The following is a 23,132-nucleotide window of genomic DNA, read 5'->3' as shown; positions in this document are numbered from 1 at the left end:
AAAAAGTAGCCAATAACACACACTGAATTCACAAGACCGATCCCTATTCACAACTCGCAAGCTTTCATCATGCAGAAAAATTAGTCAAATTAATTCAGCCACAATTAGAAGTGGAAACTGGCCACAATTCAGGAGCAATAAAAATCAGTACCACTAGTTATGGCAGGCATTAAAGTCTTATTGATATATTTCTTAATCCTAATGCATAAAGTAAAATGAAAAGGCTGCCTCTTCAAAATCAGGATGGATTAGAGACTAAAGCTGAAATATCTATCCCTTTCTTCTTAATTTCTCATACTTGAGACAACATTTCTTTAAAAAATGCTTCACCCCCTTTTAATTACCCATTCTCCTTTCAATTTTGGGGATATAATCTCACTCAACATTCTTGGGACTCACCAAGTATGGTTTTGCTGCTTTGCCTAAACACCATAGAATGCAGCAAGCCTCTCTTTCAGAAGTGGAGGAAACTGCTCTGAGAACTGCTGCCAGTTATCTTCCCCAACTTGATCTTTGAAACCATGGAGAATCTGAAAAAAATACATTATCACACATTGGGGGAGAAAAAAAAATGGCACACCATGACAGCCACACCATTATCAATACAACCCTATTTTTCACATAAAACTACTAGAATCACTGAACTACTGGAACTACTAAAAACTACAGCCTCCAAAACTCGGAAAGAAAATTCAGAAATATAAGTTAGGAAACAATATGAGTACATAAACAAATAACAACTTACTAGAGTAAAGCAAATTCTAAAAATAGTACTGTTCTTAATATTCTCTGAAACAAACCTCTTCCTATGATGATGACTTACCTTATAAAACATATCTCTCAGGTCATCCTTTGGACTCACCCATGAAGCAACAGCATCACAAAAGAAAATAAAATCCTACAAAAACATGAGAATTTCTTAAGAAAACATTCACTACAGATTATAGTTCAAGCTAACAAAATCAAATTTATCATTCTACAAAAGTATAGGGCATGAAATCAACAATCTAACCAGTATGGAGCTAAAAAACCTGGCAAGTCTGCCTCACACTAAGAAAGATCTTGTGGAACTACTATCTGTAATATACTTGGTGTTTTTGACTAGTTTTCTACATGTTGACGAGCATCTGAAAATACTATGGAAAATGGAACAACCAGCTCTAACATCAATTAATGAACAATGAAGAATCATAACAAATGGAAACTTACAAAGGACTGAGAAATGTCTCATTATTATGAATTATGCTGGAAGAGTTCAAGGTAGTAGGATCAATCTTTTCAGAAAAACTAGAAACACATCTGTATTTGGAGTCTAGCAAAGGAGGCCCATGTAAAATTTTAAAATTGTCTCAAACTATTTCATAATTGATTACTACTATGGCTAAGCATTTGAAATTTAAACATCCTTAATTATTTTAACAGTAGATTTACCAGTAGAGCAAGATCTACCTTCTTGTTTAGCCTGGGATAACATACTGTATATAACAATGCACAATAATTTAATCTTTAAAGCTTATTTACTTGTACAACTCCACCAGGGTTTACTCCAATCATCATACAGATGCCACGGAAAGCAGAGTCCTTCTCTTCATTATCACGAATGTTCCTCAAAGATGTACACCTATGAACAATACATGTTCCATATGTTAAGAAAGTAGGGAAGACAAAAACACAATGCATTTCCAAAAACCATGCACTTAAATTTGAGCCCATATGGAAGATCAATCTTGATATTTTTGACAGATATAATTATCAGATTTATTAGTATCATGTAACAGATTTCTTACAGTTTCTGTCAAGTATACATTCTTCCATTAATATGTTTACATATAAATATTTACTTAGCGCTCTTCTTTAAACAGAGCTTATGGTTCAATTTAAACTCTGATCATTATTTAAAAGTGAGACCACAAGCCAAAAAAAATAAATTATAAATAGTGCTAATTTTAGGATCTTTCCTTTACATGTCCTGTAAGAAAAAATGTGACATTAAATATACTGTATTTTTGCTTCCCCCTAAGAGGCTGAAAATTTGGGTGCGACTTATACTCTGAGTGTAGCACTGCCCGCCCGCCCCACCCTTTAGCCTCTGTGCATCCTCTTCCTGGCTACAGATTGTCAGATATGACTTGAATTTTTGGGCTCCATGCCATGCGGTTTCACCCTCCAAACAGTTTGACAGCTGTTCAAGGCTGCAGGGATCGCCAAAGCACATCATCACCAATTGCCACCTCCGTGCATCACGTTTTAGGCCTCTGCATGCCTGCTTTTACCTCTATTGTATCGCATTTTTGGGCAGCAATTGGTGGTGATGTGCTTTGGCAATCCCTGCAGTCTTGAACTTCTCTGAAATGGAGCATTTGGAGGCTGAAAACGCAAGGCTCAAAGCCCAAAAGGCAACCAAGAACAGCTGCTACCTTGTCTTATCACTTCAACACTTTGCCTGCTTCACTCACTGGAACTCCCTCCAATGATCAGCTATGCTTTTGAAGCTAAGCAGCCCCAATGAGGCACATGCCAGCAAAGCAATCTCATCCAACGATCAGCTGTGCTGTTGAAGCTTTTTAGCAGTTCCAATGCGCTGACAACCAGTGAACTAATGTGCTGAAGCTGTCCAGGCTAAGGATGCTGGTAGGCATAGGCAGAATTTTTTCTCTTATTTTCTTCTCCCAAAACTAAGGTGCATCTTATGGAATGGAAATTTTAGAGGATCAAATACTTGACAATTTGAGATGTCTCCAGTCTAATTTCACCTCTGAAAAGTTATATGCCGCTTCATAAATACTAACCAGGGTCTGATAAACTGCTGCAACATCGGTGCCACTTCCTGAGGACAGACATAGCCCAAGCGACCAATTGTGATGGCTAGAAAAGACAAAGAAAAAAATCTGTCAGAAAAGCAAAGCAGTGTCTTATCAGTTTGCAGTAATAAGATATGGGTGGACAGAATCAATGGTAATTGATTAGCTTTACTATTCTACAGCACATAATATAAAGATGTTTCTAACTAGTACATGGTATCAAACTAACTAGTACATGGTATCAAATTAGTTACATATTTTTCGGAGTATAAAATGCACCTTTTTCCTCTCTAAAAGAAGTTGAAAATTTGTGTGCATCTGAATATTATGAATATAGCTTTTCTGAAGTTTTTTCCAGCCCTAACTAGATGCTAACAATCTTCCCAGCTCTTACCTTGCAAGCTCTTTCATTGTTACCCCCTGCAAGGGATGTTTTCCAAGCCCTAAGCCTTTGCAGGGTATTTTTCATTGCTCTACTTGCTCCAAATAAATTTCTTTACAGCACTAATGAGGTGCTAATGATGTCCCCAGCTTTTACATTACTGGCTCTTTCATTTTTGCTCTCTGCGAAGATTTTCCAAGCCCTAAAGTTTTTGCAGGCTTTTTTCCCCATTGCTCTACTTGCTCCAAATAAGTTTCTTTCCAGCCCTAACCAGGTGCTAATGATGTTCCTAGCTCCTACAGGCCTGCAACTCTCTGCAAATAAGCTTTTTAAAGCTCTAACCAGGGGATAAAATAATGTGCTGAAGCTGATCAGACTAAGTATGCTAGCCAGATGAATATCTGGTAGGCAGATTCCCCCCCCCTTACTTTTCTCCCCCAAAACTAAGATGCATTTTATACTCTGGTGCGTCTTATACTCTGAAAAATACAGTACCTGTTATTCACAGAAAAAAACAATTACAGTATTTTTAAGACTACAAGCTTTTGGGGAGGCAAACAAGAAAAGAAAAAAAGACCTGCCTCTGCCTTCCAGCATTTTGCCTCCTTGCAGCAAACAGCAGATCTGCTTCAGCAAAGCCTGATAAACCACAAGCAGTTGATTGGAGGTTGGATCTGCCTCTCAGAAAACCACTGATCAGCTATTCCAGGCTGCGGGGATCAGTTGCCGCGTTGCTTAGTCTGGTCAACTTCAACACATTGCTGCTGTCATGTATTGTCACCTCACCACGCATCCCACTTTCGGCCACTGTCCCATTTTAGGCTTCCACACTTCCTGTTTTTGGCCTGTTCCAGGTGTTAGGGATTGCGGGATGCGCGGAGGTTGAAAACTAGACATGTGGAGACTGAAAACAGGGAACACAGAGGCCAGCGATAGGTAACAGCGACAATGGGCAGCGCCAGTGGTGATGATTCCTGCAGCCTGGAACAGCTGATCGATGGTATTCCAGGAGGCAGATCCAACCACCAATCAGTTGCTTGTGGTAAATCAGGCTGTGCTGAAGCTGACCAGGCTGTTTGCAGTAAGGAGGCAAATTTCTGGGCGAGGCTTCAACAACATTTGCTCTATAAGACACAGACACACACTTTTTTTGGGGGGGGGGGGAGATCTTAATAGTCTGGAAACTATGGTACTTTATAAATGCATATAGCTCTTTAATTCCATTAAACCCTTAGAAAGTCATAAATCGTTTTAAATTGGTAAAATTTTAGTGAAGAAACGGCTATAGGAGTCCAAGGTTTAAACACCTTTCCATCTGGTGCTCCCTTTATAATTAAATCAATCCTATTTTCAAAACACCTGTATGAAAACACAAAGCTTGTATTTGATGATCATGTGTCATCAAGTCATTTTGAAGTTATTCTTACAGATTTGCTTCATGATGGTCTATCCCTAACCTATTCTTTCAATCTCCTAATGGTGCACTCATTACCACCACCATAACTGATTTCATCCCCCTTGCTGAGAGTCACCCTCTTCCTCTCCTTCCTTTCACCTTTCCCGGCATTAGAGAGCTAGGTGTTCGCATTATGTGTCTGAAGTAAGATAATTTGATCCTGATTGAGTGATAACTTTTGAACTGATTTGTTCAATGATCCATCAGTGTTTTACTGGCTATGAATAGTATTTTCAGGGGTTTTCTTCCACACCAATATCCATCTGTAGCAGCATTTTTTCCGTTGTTTGAAGATAGCCATGAAATAATTAGAACAGCAGATAAAGATACTTAATTTCAGTTTCCCAAGCCATAGTATTTAATATTTTCTTTTGTGTTTCCAACATCGGCAATCCAGTCTCTAATCACAAAGCAACAGATATTGCTTTTACGTTCTGGTTTTTTTCCCAATTGGATTTGATCATAAAGACTATCAACTTCATTTTCTTCTCAATTGGTTGTTAAAACATAATCTTGAAAGATAGTCATATTAAAGGATTGCCCATGAAGTCTAATCAATATTAATACATTTACTGACCCCTCGCATCCTGGACACAAACTGTTTCAACTCCTACCCTCAAAACGTCGCTACAGAGCATTGCACACCAAGACAACTAGATACAAGAACAGTTTTTTCCCAAACGCCATCACTCTATTAAAACAAATAATTCCCTCAACACTGTCAGACTTTTTACTAAATCTGAACTTCTATTTCTACTAGTTTTTCTCATCATTCCTATCAACCTTTTCCTCCCACATAGGACTGTATGACTGTAACTTGTTGCTTATATCCTAAGATTTTTATTAATATTGATTGTTTCTTCGTTGCTTATTTGACCCCTATGACAATCATCAAGTGTTGTACCACATGATTCTTGACAAATGTATCTTTTTCTTTTATGTACGCTGAGAGCATATGCACCAAGACAAATTCCTTGTGTGTCCAATCACACTTGGCCAATAAAATTCTATTCTATTCTTCTATTCTTTTATTTATGAATCAGTAAATCATAGCTATCACTAAGACAGAAAATGCCCACACACCTGTGTTTTCCAGGAGTGTTTTAGGAGTATTTGGTCTGTTGATGATCTCCACAAGATTATTCAGCACCATCTGAACATATGGTTGCATTTCAGCCCCTGGTAAGAAGAAATTAGTGAATTGAGTCATGCCTAACTGTAGAAATCTAGATTCCATAATTGAATGTGTTCCAACTTAACATATTGCTGCTTCTTCATGCATGAAACAAAATGATTTTGATTCATTGATTAGAAAAGCTTTTTTCAATCTTAAGAACACAATTTAAGGCTAGAAATAACATACATGAAAAGGGTCCTATTACAATTAGGCATGGGCCACAACTATAGATAAAGTAGAAATTGATGCTAATATTTATTTGGGCATCATCCAACTCTAGGCTGACTCACAATGTTAAATTCAAACAAATGAACATGGGGAATTTGCATGTACACCATCAAAAGCCATGCAAGCACATCCAGCAAGGGGTTCAATCCAACCTAACCCAAGCATGGGAGAACACTTTGATATTCTTCCAGAATGCCATTAGTGTGGGAGTCATTCAGATCTCAGGGGGAATGCCATTTCAGATGGCAGGCACCAAGACAAAGAAAGGTATGCTTTCTGACAAATGTTTATTATGGGGACCAAGAGAATACCCATTTTGTTAGCTTTTACCAAAGGGGAAGAAACCATGGGAGAAAGATGGTTTTGCAATTAATCAACCCCTATGCCATTTAGGCTTTTTAAGCCATCACCACCATCTTGAATTGTACCTTGAGGTATACTGGCAAAGATCACAGTTCACAAAGAAGAAAAAATTCAAAGTGGTCTTCACGGACAGGCCTTCCCAACCAAGAAAGGATGCAACAGATATTCCAGATGGAGCTCTGCAAAGGCCTTTTTTCTTAAGTCCAAGAAGAACTTCATCACTCTTGAACAGACCAATGCAATCCATCCATGAATGAAGATGTAAGATCTCCATATCTAAATGGTTCCAACTACAGCCAATTGGTCTTTGTGGCATTGTCTTTGCGTTAGTTTCTTCCCACTGAGGCTCACACAGCCTCCATGCATTGGGGACATCACTTCAACAAATTATATTATCAAATTATCAAAATATATCATAGCTATCATCAACAGTTGCATCAATGGCTCAAAACTGTGAGAGTGAAAATGTCATTGGGGGACTAACAAAATTAAACATCAAAAAGCACAACTAGCTTTCATGAAGAAATACATCCCCTAAACAACAAGAAGCCTTAAAATCACCTTAAAATGCTAGAGACATTGTTCTCATATAAAAAACAGAAAAGAATACAACTCCAAAGTGATATAGTAGTCTATCCACCCATATTTGTGTGGGCACTATTTTACACTCACCCATTTGCATACATATTTCTCCAATTGCCCAAGTAGCATTGTTGCACACAGAAATGAATTCTGGATTCAGGTTGGTCCCTAAGATAGGCATGAATTCAGCTAAAGAGAAAATATGTTTACTCAGCATTGATTATCAATACAATAAAGAACACTCATACTGCAACAAACCATTATTTAAATTTTGAATAGAAATAACTGACAATCTCATCATTGTTTTAAGTCTTTCAATCTTAATTTAGAAAGGTAGCTCTAGACCTGGACTGGCAAAATTCAGATGTCTCATTAATTTGTCTTTTATTTTAAGACAACCTAGCCTTAGATGTAAAAGATCAGTACAGAACACTTAAGTTTGAACTCCCACTGTATTAAACTACAACATTAGAAGTAGCATTTATAATATTTGGATCACTAATTTTCTAGTGCTCATCTGAAGCAGTAAATTTTAAAATAAGTTTGTCAGACTTCAATAAATGGGTTTGTATTTAAGGTTCCATTTTAGCCTAAACAACTATATTTAACATTTCCATTTAAAGTTTCAAATATGCAATAACTTCAGCATCATCTGAAGTTGATAGTTTTAGCCCCTGATTTGGTAGCCCCTACCCCTCCTCCTTCCTTCAGTATTACAGTGCTTGTTAAAAGCTAGTATGACTGAGCTGATCAAATAATCCCTTTCTTTAATCTGTTAATTTACTTCTGTGAGTTAGCGGCACAAAACCCAAAGTAGAGATTAGTTGTATATCTTCCATCTTTGAGTCTTCAGCCCACACAAAATTGGCTTGTACAGTTATATCTTTTTTCTCACCAAAGCCGGAAACAGAACTAGTTGTTAGCATACTGCATTCAATGGAACTTTCTTTTATCTAACGGGAACTTCTTTTTAAGTGGAATAGAAAAGAAAATATCAGGAATCTGTACTGTCCCAACAATTATGAATTAGGACGGGCAAAGAAAATGCCAAATATCATCTTTTATCAGGAGCATAGGAACATAAATCAGATAGAAATTAACATAATGTCCTTCTGACCTCTCTCACCAATGTACATTTCTTACTTTTCTTATCTTTTATTTAAAAAGCATCAATACTGAGACTGCTACCATCATAACAAATACCTGCAGGCCTCAGGGGAAAGGGGTGCTTACCTATGCATGGCTTGACGTGCATAAAACAGGCTTTGGTGAGATCTCCCAGAAGTGCAAAAGAGCTTTGCCGAACCTCTGGCATAGTATCCTATTAGGAGAAGTATGAGAAAAGAAAGTTCTATTTATTATTTTTATTGCAGTATTGTGTAAAAGGTGAACAAAACATTAGTACAAGATCAAGATAATGCATAACCGAATGTGAGAATTTATCAGCTGCATGGCTAAATTTTATTTCAGGCACAGAAATAGGACCACCTATGCTAGCTTTGTTTAAGCCCTTGCTCCAGTAACTTTGCCTTATTGATATTACCCTAGAACAGATTAATTTTTCTCAAATTAATTTTTATATTAAAAGCTGAACTAAGCTCAATTAAGATTAGGACAAATAACCTGTATTTGAATTCTTTTTTATCATCCAGTTTTGTTAAGCTTTTTTTGGATTCACTTAATTATAAAAATGTGTGTATATTTCTAAATTAGTTATTTAATCTACCCTAATTCTCCCCCCATCTCCATCATAGATTTAATATGTTGTCAAAATTATCTTGAAGTGGTAACTATTCCCAAGTATTTACAGTTTTCATTCTTAGAAAGTTTTAATAAAGCAAATAATTTAAAACGTAATGCAAAATACTTCCTCTGAACTATCTACATGCCAGTCTTGCAATCATAATAAAATATGTTATATAACAGCTCACTATTTTTATCCCAATATTTGTCTAATATTCAAGCCTTGTGGAGTTTTTTTTGAGTCCTGAGAAACTTTTCTGGGCCAAACATATAAATAGTTCACTCACTTGCATGCACTGGAATAGTAGTGTCATTATATTGCTACGGGCCACAAGCTGCTCAACATGACATCCAAGACCTTCGGCTAAACCACTTAGCAAATCAAGGGCAACTATCATGAAGTCTTTATCAGGTGCTTCATACTGATCAGGGTGTTGACTGTACATCTGTGTTGGGGGGAAAAACATTGCAACGACGACAACAACGACAACGACAACAACAACAACAACAATAATAATAATAATGTGAGTCGGGTTCATGTTTTCTTGAGCAGATTGAAAAGAATAACTCTGCTACTAGTTTACAATCACATGCAGCTCCCAGGAGCCTTCCAGAAATTTCCAGTGAATTGTAATTTTTTATATTGCAGATAAAAAAATTAAAAATACAATAGTTGAGTGTATTTCAATTAAATCGAAACAAACTCATATTTGAATTTTTACATTGTTCCACATTGTTCTACAGAATGCAGCGCACACCGTCAAGCTCTAAACCAAATATAGCCCTTGCAGATTGAAAAACTGTACACCCACACATTAAAAGAATAGACTGGCAAATTAAGATTTAGACAACTGATGGATCAAAGTTTTTTTTTAATGATGAGTTAATCTACTCTGTTACTTCTTATCCACTAGCAAGCCATGAACACAAAACAGAAACATGCTTTGCAAACTTAGAACAAATTTATCAGGTACTGCTGAGAAAATACTGCCATACCATTGCTTGAGCCAAGGTTTTCTGCACAAGTGTTACACAGCGTTGATAGACAGGTTCACAGTATGGTAGGAAGCCACTTTGCAGAGCGGTCGCTACAGATGACAAACACTGTAGAAGTGAATGGACAGTGCATGAAAGATCATGTTGCATATACACTCATGTGCTTAAATACTGAGAACAGGAATTTGAGATCAAACATGAAAATAAATATCAGTTTTCTCTCAAGTGGCTAAAATGACACACCAAGATGAAGCCCTACAGAGAATAGGATCTACAGACAAAGGTAAGACATTTATCTTTAAACAGAACATCAGAGAGGTCAATTTGTCATGCACAAAGACATTAATTATATCATTTGAGGCACTAAAACCTATCCAAGTGATTAGTAGCTAATTGGCTACTTACTTCTAGGAGGGGGAAAAGATCCTTATCCTCATCCTTCAGCTCATTCCATTTCTGGATCAGTGGAGGCATTAATTTTTGGATATATTCCTGGGGAAAATAAAGCAACTTAGAACCACAGTTGGAACTATTGCCAGCATCAGTCCAGAATCCTTAGAACTAAAAATCATTATGGATTCAAACAGTCTCAATTTTAATTTATCATATATGTTTCTTGCATTGGGATTTCTGTTAATTGAGTAATTAATTGATTAATATTTACCAGATTTGCAAATGCTACCAATTGCCTGGATATGACATCTATTCATAAAACCATAAGTAGCAGATGGAGAAAATAAGATATGGAGAAATTTCAGTTCTTAACATCTGACTTTCAAGATTTTGATCATAGTAACTAAATTAAGAGAAGTGATTAAGCAGCTGACGAGGAAGGAGCCAAGCAACTGAATGTTGCCGTTAACCTTTCATTATGTATACCTGAAGTAGGAACCTATAGCACCATAGTTGCTTATAATAACAGTAAACCACACATACAGCCATCACTATTGAAGGCTGTCTGGAACTGCAGGTTCAGTAACATCTGGGTGGCCAATTTCCTGATGTATTTGATACAGAGGGCCACCAGCTGTTCAATACAGTCTACAAGTAGTTCTTAACCTATGATTCATTCAGCTATTTTATGAAGTTGCAATGGCATAAAATGAATGATGTCTATGACTGGTCTTCGGATTTCTGGCTATTCCCAGCATTACCATGGTAACATGATTGCAACCTGAGCACTTGGCAACCAGTTCACACTTACAACCAGTCGTAGCACACTGCAATCATGTGATCATCATTTGCAACCTTCCCTGCATGCTTCTACATAAAGTCAATAGCGGAGCCGGGAGGGAAGGTCACAGATCTCTGGGGTAAGTCTCCCTGACCTGCAAACCCTTCCTCAGCCCTCTGTACTTGTGCCATGCTGGTCACTTGTACAACCTCAGCAACTAGCACCTTGACTTTTGTACATACCCTTTGTAATCTCCCTGACGTGCACCATTCACGCACCACCTTGTGCATTCTCTCTAACTTGTCTTGTAATACTTGCACTCCTCTGCAGCATCCAACCCACACTTCTTGCACACCATAACCATAGCCCACATTCCACCTTATGCTTCTTCTCACACCCTTATATAATTTCTCCATCCGGTGTCTCCCCAACCCTTATTGCGATCTTGTGTACACTCCCTGACCCTCCTCCATACATCCTGGGTCCCTCCTTCATCCGTTGGAAACCACTTACCTGCCTGCCTGGGACTTGCCATTTTCTGCTAACTTCTCTGTTGTGCTTTACTGGAAAGTTGGCAGGAAATTGCCTCACCTAATGACTATGGGCTTCAGTTAACCACAGCAACCAAGACTGCAAGGGTGCTATCCCTAAATGATGCAGTCATGTATTACAATCTCACCGCTTAACAATGGAAATTCCAGTCCCAATTGCAAGCTGAGGGTTACTTGTTTTTCAGGATGGGCTAAAGGTAAATGTTGATATCTGAATAATTTGCAATAGACAGTAACTTCCACTTTTTAGTAGTGACAATAAGCTTGCTCTTTTCTTGCTCTAAACTCACCATAACTATAAAGAATATAATATTAATTATTAGGAGAGGTTTATTTATTTATTCAATTTCTATGCCGCCTTTCTCCTTAGGGCAGCTTACAACATGTTAGCAATAGCACTTTTTAACAGAGCCAGCATATTGCCCCCACAATCCGGGTCCTCATTTTACCCACCTCGGAAGGATGGAAGGCTGAGTCAACCTTGAGTCGGTGATGAGATTTGAACTGCTGACCTACAGATCTACAGTCAGCTTCAGTGGCCTGCAGTACAACACTCTACCTGCCACGCCACCCCGGCTCTTTTGTTGTTTTCTGTTTTTGTTTTGATGTGGAAGAACTCTGAAATTCATTCTATCCTGGTGCCCCAAGAGTCTTCAATTCAAGGGGGGGATATTTTTTCTTCTAAATAATTATCTGTTACCTCAGAATCTGCATAATCCTGGACTATTCTACCTCAGAACCTGGACTACATTGAGATTCTTTATCTGAAGATGCTAAAGACAGGATGTGGGATTTTTTGCACACAGGGAAAGAGTTCTTCCATTGAGTTAACCCTTTCATCAAGTTCTTCCAGTCACTGGGAAATCTAGTGTCAAGAGCATCAACGGTCATGAGCTGAATATTTATCTGCTTTTCTTTTCCAGAAATCCCATCTGCAGGACATTGGCATTAAGGAAACAGGTTTGGTAGAAACCCAACAACTATTAAAAGAGGCACTCCACTATGATTTACACTCTTTAGCTGGAGTCAGATCCCCATCTATAGTATCATCACATCTTATTACGGAAGAGCATTTAATTTAAGGATTTTTGTTTTAAAGAAAACAGAATAAGTATCAGATTCCTGTCCCCCTAATGTTATCCTATTGAGTAGAAAACAAAAAATTCACAACCTGGATTTGCCTATATTCAAAAATATTGGCACTAATAGTATTTTAATCAAGTGAGAAGAAATGGTGAGACAGTTCAACTAATCAGTCATTGAATGCTAGCAATTTCTGCTGACACTGCTGCCAATAGAGAAAAAAATGTACTAACTGGCTGGTTGAGGTGGTGTCCAACAGAATCAGCCAGAGTGCCAATTGCATCATACAGGATCAGCAAATTCTTGTGCTGGTATTTTCCAAAAGCAAAAACCAAAGTATCCAGAATGAAACTGAGATATGGGACCAATTCTGTGCAAGCTTCTTCCTCAAGGGTGGCAAAAGCACTAAAAAAATGACAAGAAGTGAATATAAACCCATAGGATAACAGCACAGGAAACCGACAGATAGAAATGAAAAATCAACCAAACTCCTATTTCAGTTTGGATAATAAATAGTTAATTTTATTGTGCTAGCCTAATTACTATTTTTGATTTGAAATTTAAGGGAATTTCTCTGGATCAGACAGTACGAATATATGACTCATCATGTGATAGAGCTCAATCATCAAATTCTTCTTCATATCCAAAGAAAGTCTCAAGCTAACACTAGAAAGCCTTAAAAGGAGAGTTATGTAGCCAAGACATGCGTCAGAATATGGGTGGCCACCCCACATAAACCATATATTCTGGATTCACGCTGGCAATGTAATAATTATTGTTCTCCCAGTGTTTCTCTCTCAGGAATGAAATAAGCAGGCAAAATTAGGCTATGCTCTTGCAAGAACCCAGTGTCAAACTGCTTACTTGCACAATGGCAAACAGAAATCATGATCTCAAGCCAAACTTCCAGAAATAAATGGTATTAGAATATGTAATACCCTATGCAGTATTTTTGTTTCCCAAAAATCCATTCATGCTACAGATCCTAGTTTTATTCAAGGCTACAGATGGAAGCTCAAGGTTTCCAGATACCTTTCTTAAGCATTTTTAAGCTCCCTATTCAATCCTATGAGATAATAAAAATAATCATCTGGGACTATACAAAGACATTTCTACATTTAAGCAGAGGGAATTATGAGTGGTATTTTAATTATTAGCCACTTTGATTACAGATTAGAAGAAATACAGGAAATAGATGAATAAGTAAATAAATAAGAAAGCATATTTGTGCTGATAAAGAAAAAAACAACTTAGTTCTCCAATGCCCTCCTTCACAGATAACTCACACATTCCAGGAGCAGATTACCTGCAAGCAGCCTCCTGCACTCTTTTATTACTATCAAGAATCCTTTTGAGCAACTCTGTCATCAGAGGCTTGAGATACATGTCTGGGGGTTGGCTTACAACCCAATGTGCATAGCGGCTCAGGGTCCAGCAGGCGATGGAACGCACCAGGGCCTTCTTGTCAGACAGACACTGGATCAAGTGGGGAATCAGCTCAGGAAGATAAGGAACCATGCCCTGCATGCAGCCTAGAAATGCAAAAGATGTTTTTAGTACAGGATTGAGACGTACTCAGGTAAACTTATTAAAACTGTCAATTCCATGCTTTTAAAAAATTGATAACTGATGTCCCTCAGTAGAAATAAATTCTGGTTTAAGTTAATAACTTTAAGATTCACCTTCAGCAATCGCCCCTAGGACAAGGATTCCAGACTCCTTGATGACCCATTCAGGATGGAAAAGCAGCCCCTTGAGTAGTGGGAGCAGATGCGGGAGGAGCTCATCTCGAAAGACATTAGCCAACACATCTAGGGCAGCAGCCGAACACTTCCCTGCAAAAAAAATAGGCCACGTGACAAAAATGACATAAATTCTGAAAGGAAAAAAACTCATCACATCAATAAGTACAAAGAGCTTCTGCGCTAAACCCTGTTATATCAGAAACTCATTTATAAGTTCAACAGTATGTATTGGAAAATTAAGTACATGCTCTTTTCTCAGGATGATGTAAAATTATCTTTTAAAACATTAAAAAGGGGCGATCACAAAGAAGAGTAACCACTGGTTCCCTACAAAACTTGTTTTCTACATCTAAGAATCATCCAATTCCATATAACAGCAAAGTGGAAAATGCATTAACAATTCCACCTACACAAGGCTACAGTTTCAAGATCAAAAATGGTCATAGTATAGCACTCTATCTATCTGATCCACATACACCATTTCCCAGAATCCACATCCCTGGCATTTTGCTCCTCGCAATCCCTAGAGCAATGTTTAATACTAATTCCCCTACGCACTCAGATTCCAGTCAGACAGTGTGTCATCGTCATCGTCCTCATCCTCTCCATCTTCCACATTCTGCAACCGCTCCTCTTCGTGCTGCAGAGTAACTGTGCGTGATTTATGAAAGCGAGGTTTGATATCTTGTTCACTATCTGGGATAGCTTCATCCTCCTCCACATCACCCTGTAAGTGAAAGGAAAGAGCCTATGGAATCCAATTTGATAGGGAACCCCTCTTGCTAGAAAAGCAAAACATTGTATAATATCCCACTAGTTCTTCAATTAAATGAATTATTCTCTGAAACTAAGTTACTCTCTGTATAGAACAGATTCAGATAAGAAATCAATAAAGACCATGGAGCCATCTATATTGGACTAGTGAAAAATCAATTTATGAAAATATTTTAAAATGCTGATTTAAACATTTGATAGAATAAAGTGAACTACAAGTTTCTCAAGAGGCTTCAGACAATGCTTCTATGGATCAGACAGTACGAATATAACAACCCATCACTGCTGTCAGGTTGAAGGTCATGCATCATTTCCATAAATGCATTTGCTCAATCTTTTCCTTGTATTTACAAATATGTTATAACTTTCTTTAAAAGGCAAAAATCCATACCTTCTGACTTATTTCTGATAACTTTTTTGTTTGTTACTTGAAATATAAACAATGAATACCTGTTTAATGTAGTAGTTAAGGCACAAGGCTAGAAAACAGGTATAATCTTTCCTTAGATAAAAAGCCAGCTAGGGTGTACTCTTTTTCAGCCCTTGGAAGGAGGCAATGGCAAATCACTTCTGGAAAAATCTTGCCAAGAAAGCTACAAGGACTAATCCAGGGGTCAAAACTGACGCAAAGGGGCCAGTATGTGTATAGTGTGTGTGTGTGTGTGTATGTGTGTTACATTTTTTTGCAACAGTCAATGTACATTTTCAGTTTCACAGAAATGTCTACTACCTTTTCCACTACGCCAGGATGTATGTTCAGCAGTAACAATGGCATAAAAAATAATGAAGCAGAATTGAAGCTACTATACAACACAGAATAATATCATTTTAATTAACTTGGCTTAGTAAAGAACTATGAGAGGTGGTAAAAAGTCAGAAAATAAAAAGTATCAAAAAACTAATCAATATAGTATTCCTAAACACTTTGGATGGTTAAAGTAATACCTTCAACAATATGATGTCAATTTCTGAATACTTCATGCCCTTCACCAAAATAGGAATCAATCTGTTAAAAGAAAAAAGATAGATTATATTATCAGGTGAAAATCTGACCCAGGACAATGTGGATAACAGCAGCTTTGACATAAAGGAATGAAAATTTATGACTTGCATTTCAATAGCATTTGAAAATTAAAAAACATTTGAACTATTTTTAAAGGCAAGATATCATGGCCTTTGTTGTTAGGCGAGCAACTGCAGTATGTAATAGTAAATTATAAAGTTCATTCAGACTTGGGTTCTGATTTTTAAAAAGTGTTAGATATTCTGGGGCACTGGTTCTCAACCATTTCTTTTATATCCTCCTATAGGATATAAAAGTGGAGCAAAGTGATGTGCTCGTTGCAGGGGGCAACTTGGTCCAATTCTGATAGTTATAACTCAGTAGCTCCGTTCTGACTCTGTTCTGTTTGGCCTTGCAAAGCTCCTTTTCAATTACCAGTTTTGGGAATATAAAACGCACATTAGTTTTGGGGTAGGAAAATAGGGAAAAAATAATCTGCCTACTAGTTTTCATCCGGCTAGTCCTTAGTATGGTCATCTTAAGCACATTAGTTTGTTAGTTTTGAGCACAGATGTTTGCTTTTTATTCCCTGGTTGTGGATAAAAAAAAGTTTCTAAAACATCTCTCTTTTTAGAGAGAGAAACAATCAGAAAAGCAGGCAAAGGGGAGATCACATTAGCATCTCATTAGGACTGAAAAAAAAGCTTAGTAAAAGCTACTAAGTATAAGATGCATCCACATTTTAAGCCTCTTTTTTTGGGGGGGGGGGAGGTGCATCTTATACTCTGAAAAATACAGATCTTTGGCAGCATGTCAAGAGATAAAGGTTGGTGATTATCAGCCTTCTTCTGAAAAACTGTGGCAGGCTTCTTTTGCACTAATTAACATTGTTTGGGACTGATTAGGGCTGGGAATGAACATAATTCACTGCGTTTGAAATTAAAAAAAGATTATTTTGAGGGGGGGTATGGTTATGTTTCATGATTTATCAGGAAGCCTAAGTCAGAACACTATCCATCTGGAATAAAATAGTTGTGGACTATTTATTTGTCATGACCAAAAGAATATATATTAGCTATTTTCATTTCTATATTGTTATTTTATTGTATTAGTTTCTCTAAAAGAAAGCTCACAAACACATCCATAAAGCTATATATGTTTAATATATAATTTTAATATAAACTATTCAGCCTACCGTAGTTGAATCTCAAGATAAACAAAATTAGTTTAGTGGCAGCTAAGTCTTATTCCACTTCCTTTTTTGCCATCTTTCTTGCATAAAGCTTTTGTTAAGAAAGGATACAATAGCGGAATCATCTGCTAACTTTCACAATGTAAATATTAACCACTTACTACATGAAAAAAAAGTCCATGGATTAAAAGTAGACTGGCACTACTGCTGCTATTAAATTACTCACTGTACTAGAGGGGAAGACAGGACCTCTTTGCAAATGGGTTGCTCAGCCAATGTCAGCCAGAATTCACATGCTTCCAATGCCACATTTTCATCACTGTCCTGAGTCCTCTCAAGCATATACTGTCACAGACAAAACCACAAGACATAAAAGTTTTGATTCAAGAAACCATTTTTTGCTTTGTTTCCGCTGCAAAAAGCAGTACACATACTCCTTGAAATACAACACTTCATTTAGTGACCATTCTTTAATATTTTTAAAAAATCCATCCAACATTCATTATGATTATACTAGTATTATGCAAAGACTTGTAAAATCAATTAACTTCTCCTGTTGTAGAATTAAGAGTTGTACTTGAAGGAATATTAGTTTGTGGCTTTTAATTTTGAAGGCTTTCTAAGGGGGGAAAGAAAACAAAGGTTGGAAGTAAATAATTTTCATTTGCAGCATATGAGCCGGGGTGGCGTGGCAGGTACTGTGCTGTATTGCAGGCCACTGAAGCTGACTATAGATCTGTAGGTCAGCGGTTCAAATTTCATCACCGGCTCAAGGTTGACTCAGCCTTCCATCCTTCCGAGGTGGGTAAAATGAGGACCTAGATTGTTGGGGGAAATATGCTAATTCTGTTAAGAAGTGCTATTGCTAACCTGTTGTAAGCCGCCCCAAGTCTAAGGAGAAGGGTGGCATAAAAATTGAATGAATGAATGAATGAATGAATGAATGAATGAATAAATTTCATTTAGTGACTGTTTATTATTATTATTATTATTATTATTTATTGGATTTTTATGCCGCCCCTCTCCACAGACTCGGTTTAAAGTTAAAACCGCATTTTAAAAAAGTGCCTTATGACTGTTTTTCATACTTACAACTGTTGCAGCATCTCCATGGTCATGTGATCAAAATTCAGATGCTTGGCAGCTAACTTATATTTATGCGTGTTCTGGGGTCACGTGATCCCCTTTGCAACTTTCCGACAAGCAAAGTCAATGGGGAAACCAAATTCACTTAACAACCATGTACTAACTTAACAGCTGCAGGGGTTCACTTAACTGTGGCAAGAAAGGTCGAAAATGGGGGGAAACTCACTTAACAAATGGCTTACTTAGCAGTAGAACTTTTGGGCTCAATTATGGTTGTAAGTTGAGAACTATCTGTATTTGGTAGTGACCTGATACGTATTTGCTTGTGATTGTCACATAAGTAGCATAAGTGAGAATGAACCTTTCAGTGGAGCTATACAAGTGGCTATTACACATTATCCCTTTTACATCTTTGTTCCCCAAAAAACTAGTGAACAAATATAAACTTCCAGAATGTTGCACAATGTAGACAAGATTTTAGACTGGATGGTTCAGGGTCACGTGTTTTTTGTATTTTTGTTTGTCCAGTTTCTTTGGTAATCATCATAAACTTTATAAATAATAAACATCAACAGAGTGAATAGTTGTCAGGTAGCAATAAATGCTGCATGACACTCAAACTGTTGTAGCATGTCACCTCTGACATGCATGTGGTAGATTTTCTGTCATTGGTTTAGAGCAGTGGTTCTCAACCTTTCTAATGCCGCGACCCCTTAATACAGTTCCTCATGTTGTGGTGACCCCCAGCCATAAGCTTAGCGCCAATTCTCCCAACAGAGCTTTAAGCTGATTGGCAGGAAGGTCAGAGGGACACCCCCACTGTAATCGCCTGATTGGTTGGATTGTAGAAATATGTTCCAAGGGTCAGAATAGAAGCTTTAGTTTCTAACACAATGGGAAATTTGTCTTTTCTCATGGTCTTAGGTGACCCCTGTGAAACAGTCATTTGACCCCCAAAGGGGTCCCAACCCCAGGTTGAGGACCACTGGTTTAGAGGGACCAACTTTTCAAAGCAAGATACTTACTTGGATGATACTATGCATGTGAGGTATCAGTCGGTCAATTCGCACTTCTAGCAGCATTACTAATGCTCTGCAAACATTCTTTCGAACCTCAGGATCTTCATCTACTGCCAAGGCAAATAAGTGCTGCCAAGAATGGGGGGAAATTATTTTAAGTCATGAATCCAATGCCATCTCCAAAAACTAGACAAAATCTTCAAGAACTGTTGAGCCTAGAGAAAGAAACCTTCCGTCCTATCCAGAAAAACATTACAATCTGTGTTCTTTGTCAATAATACAGAAATGCATTTATTTTGCATGCAACTTAAATCATTCTAACAAATGAACACATGGTGACAATGAAGTTAGTAAAGCAAAAATAAGTGTATACAGAGAAAAAACAAAAACTTCAAGCTTATTGTTGGTTGTACACTTTATAAATATTCAAGTTTTTCACTGTCTACATATTTTTAAGTACAGTGGTAACACAATACAGAAAAACAGTGACCTCAATACACATAGCTGAGGCCATATTATATTTATCTACATTTAGGGAAAGGAATATGTTAGTATTAAGAACCAAATATCTTTCTCTCTGTGCTGGATACTGTATTTTCTGAATCTGGCCATGGATATCTAACTGCAGTAAAAAAATTACTAAAACGTAGAAAGCTAAGGATGCAAATGTTGAATTCCTTATCTTCCTTTAAGAAATCATATTTAGCATTGTGGAATAAGGAGGGGATATGTAATAGCAGAAGAGCAACCACGACTATATGTCTTAATTTTAGGATGAGGAATAAATTAATGTTAAAAAAATAAGGTAAATAATTATTAATGGTTAAGAGATTGTAAATTTGTGTATATGTGTGAAAAATAAAAAAAATGTATTAAAAAAAATCACATTAAGCACTAGACAAAAAAAAAAAGACCTGATACTCCCTATAGTTATAGTAGTAGGCAAATATAACTATCACAGAGGAAAATCTGATCATATTTGCGAGGTTAAAGAACTGTTACTTCAATGACAAACTTTGCTCTGAAGAAATTTAGCATTTCTTAAAATTCTGAGGCCTCCTCATTTACACATAAGTCAGTAAATAAATTTCCAAAAAATAATTTCACAGCTTCTCCCCACCATTGTTCAGATATAGAAAACATTTGGTAATTTTCCAGTATCAGATACTTGATTCAAAAGCTATAATAATCAGAAAGAAAACTTCTGGAAAATGTTCACAGACTTCTTTTTATTTAAGATGAAATGATTTCTCCTTAATTAAAGAAGAAAATTTACCTGGATGTGAGAAAGCTCACAAAGTCAGGAGCTGCAAGTTTCCTCTCTCATCTATAAAGTGTTATGTTATAATGATATTACAAGGAGACCTTTGCCTTAATTTTAAGGATCAATTTTTAATTTTTAGAAGTCTATAAAGTCTATCAGAAAGTTATCATTTTATTATAGTCACCAAAGCAGGAAGTGCTGCATGTTGGAAAAAATGGATTTGGGAATGAAACAACTATACTTCAAAATTATAATGGTAATGAGTCCATAGAACACCTAATATATAAGTGGACTATAAAATCTCAACCTTCAAAATAACCGTTGGCCTAGGCTAATTCATCTCACCTCAATAAATGTATCTATGTTATCCATCAAGGCCTGGGCCCTCTCCATGATAAACTGGTTGACACAAGCAATAGCATGCGACCTAAGGAACAGAAAACAACAGCTTAAAAAATATTTAGTTTAGCCTTTGCTATTGACTTCAGTAATTTACTAACAACATGGTATAATCTCAAATTCTGGTCAACCAATAATTTGTTCTAAAAATTGATCAGACTTAACGAAACAATTTTCTTTATTTATACAGGTAGGACTCAACTTATGGCCAAAATTGAGCCCAACTTTTCCATCACTAAATGAGACATTTGCTAAGTTACTTTTGCCCAATTGTACAATCTTTCTTGTGAGAATCATTTTAAGTGAATCCCTGCAGTTAGATAAAGCAGTTGTTAAGTGAATATGGCTTCCCCATTGACTTTGCTTGTCGGAAGTTTGCAGAAAGTGATTATGTTAACTTGGGACTCTGAAACCATCATAAATGAGTCAGTTGCTATAATCATATAATTTTACAACAATGGATGCTTATTTCCCAGCAGTCATCTTCAGAGGAAGGAACCATGCTTGTCAACGCCGTGAAAAAACAAAAACAAAAAACAAGGTGGTGGAAGGGAACTATAGTATTTTAGATGCAATGCACATTTGTAATGCAATTACTATCAGTTTGTAATTGTATTTTAATTTCATTATTATTTTATTAATACACTATTTTAATATACATCAAATGTACTATTTTAATAATAGTAAATTTAATATACTATTAAAACAATTAACAGTAAAACTGATTGGCAAAGCAGTAATTTGATCTATTCTATTAAAGCCTAACACGATAGAAAATATGTTTTTACATTACTAAAATGGCAATAATGTTACAAGGATAGTTCCAAAGATTAAAATATGTCACTACATAACAATAAATGTTCTCCACACTTGGCACTGTGTATGGAACATTCAGAAAAGAATTTTGCTTATGGAAGCCTGGATATGACAAGCAACACTTTCTACCAACTTTGCTTTTCTGTTCATGTAATCAAGGGGCCTAATTTGAAAACTGCCATTACGAACATTTTCTTAAATTGAATACTGTATTCCAAGCAATTCAGGATGTAAAACCCAATGGTAATATAGTCACATATCTATTATTGTTTAGTAATAATTTAATCTATCGCCTGTTATGTGTAAACTAGACACATACAGTTAACGGTGGTTTCAAGTTAGTTCCATTACTTGTAAAAAAAGAAAAATCTCGTCACAAAGGAGGGGACTGCTTCCATTTATACCACTCATTTAATCACTTCAACCAGGACTTTTGTCTTAGTTCTATAAGTTTATGAACCGTCTATCTAGATTCACATATTACACTAAATCATCAGATATTTTGTCTTTTCTTTTTAATATGACTTGGTACTTTGCAAAATCATTGTTAATGGATGAACTTAAGACAATTGTGGTCAAATTACCCAGGAGTACTGTGGTTAATTATTATAATGGGTGGACCTTAGCTGTCAGCACTCTCCAAATTGCTAACAAAACTGAGAATTGGAAATCACCCCAATCAGAAACTCCAAAGAACAGTAACACTAGTTTAGATACCTGAGCTACTTGCCAGACCTACTACTAATTTTGTGACAAAAAAAATATTTGAAATTAGATAGCAATAAGATTTTGGTTTATTCAATAAAAAAACAGTAAATATATTACAAAAAGCTTTAATTACTTTAATTGTAATCTAAAATAGCAAATTCTACTAAATGTTTCATTGATATTAGAACAGATACATGCCTAATTTTGGGGCTGCAATGCTTGAAGAACTGAAGGAACTTTGGGATCATGACATTAAGAGGCCGGTTGAGAGCATCGCTGTCCAAGAGCTCAGCAGAATCTTCACATATCTTCTGTAAGGCACCAAATGCCCCCTATAGAGCATTGTAACATTTAGTAACAAATATATGGAGATGAAAAACAGGCAAACCAGCATCTAAAATTTGAATGCCTGCAGCTTGGCTCTGCTTCTCAAATTGCTTTTCGAACATGAGTGGTATTCACTCTGTGCCAGAGAAAAGAGACAAGCTGCCAATTTGAAGGAACGTGTTGTCCTGTTATCCAGAGCCAGACCTCCTACGCAACAGCCTGGTTATGTGCCATTCTAGTGGCTAAATAGCTAAAGAGATTGC

The 23,132-nt window shown here is 36.7% G+C and overlaps 1 protein-coding gene and 1 non-coding gene across 3 annotated transcripts in view; both read right to left on the bottom strand.

Annotated features, from left to right (window-relative positions):
- TNPO2 (transportin 2) overlaps window positions 1-23,132 on the bottom strand; it is a 33,867-nt gene that overhangs the window by 2,599 nt on the left and 8,136 nt on the right. For both annotated transcript variants that reach the window (XM_070739540.1, XM_070739541.1), the window contains exons 6-24: window positions 22,741-22,874; window positions 20,965-21,046; window positions 19,362-19,484; window positions 17,477-17,595; window positions 16,001-16,061; window positions 14,840-15,008; window positions 14,219-14,371; window positions 13,843-14,068; window positions 12,770-12,941; window positions 10,134-10,220; window positions 9,729-9,836; window positions 9,020-9,178; window positions 8,223-8,310; window positions 7,080-7,178; window positions 5,723-5,818; window positions 2,790-2,865; window positions 1,522-1,621; window positions 824-898; window positions 400-530 (exon numbers count right to left, since the gene is read on the bottom strand). In XM_070739540.1, coding sequence (XP_070595641.1) covers window positions 423-530; window positions 824-898; window positions 1,522-1,621; window positions 2,790-2,865; window positions 5,723-5,818; window positions 7,080-7,178; window positions 8,223-8,310; window positions 9,020-9,178; window positions 9,729-9,836; window positions 10,134-10,220; window positions 12,770-12,941; window positions 13,843-14,068; window positions 14,219-14,371; window positions 14,840-15,008; window positions 16,001-16,061; window positions 17,477-17,595; window positions 19,362-19,484; window positions 20,965-21,046; window positions 22,741-22,874 — 2,235 coding nt within the window. In that variant the 3' untranslated portion in view covers window positions 400-422. The remainder of the gene's footprint in view (window positions 1-399; window positions 531-823; window positions 899-1,521; window positions 1,622-2,789; window positions 2,866-5,722; window positions 5,819-7,079; window positions 7,179-8,222; window positions 8,311-9,019; window positions 9,179-9,728; window positions 9,837-10,133; window positions 10,221-12,769; window positions 12,942-13,842; window positions 14,069-14,218; window positions 14,372-14,839; window positions 15,009-16,000; window positions 16,062-17,476; window positions 17,596-19,361; window positions 19,485-20,964; window positions 21,047-22,740; window positions 22,875-23,132) is intronic.
- LOC139163283 (small nucleolar RNA SNORD41) lies at window positions 13,111-13,183 on the bottom strand. The gene has a single exon (XR_011558448.1). It is a non-coding gene; the product is annotated as a small nucleolar RNA SNORD41 (small nucleolar RNA).

This window comes from Erythrolamprus reginae, chromosome 2 (genome assembly GCF_031021105.1).
Source record: "Erythrolamprus reginae isolate rEryReg1 chromosome 2, rEryReg1.hap1, whole genome shotgun sequence".
NCBI lineage: Eukaryota > Metazoa > Chordata > Lepidosauria > Squamata > Dipsadidae > Erythrolamprus > Erythrolamprus reginae.
Note: the sequence above shows the minus strand (reverse complement) of the source record. Positions and strands in the feature narration are given on the sequence as shown.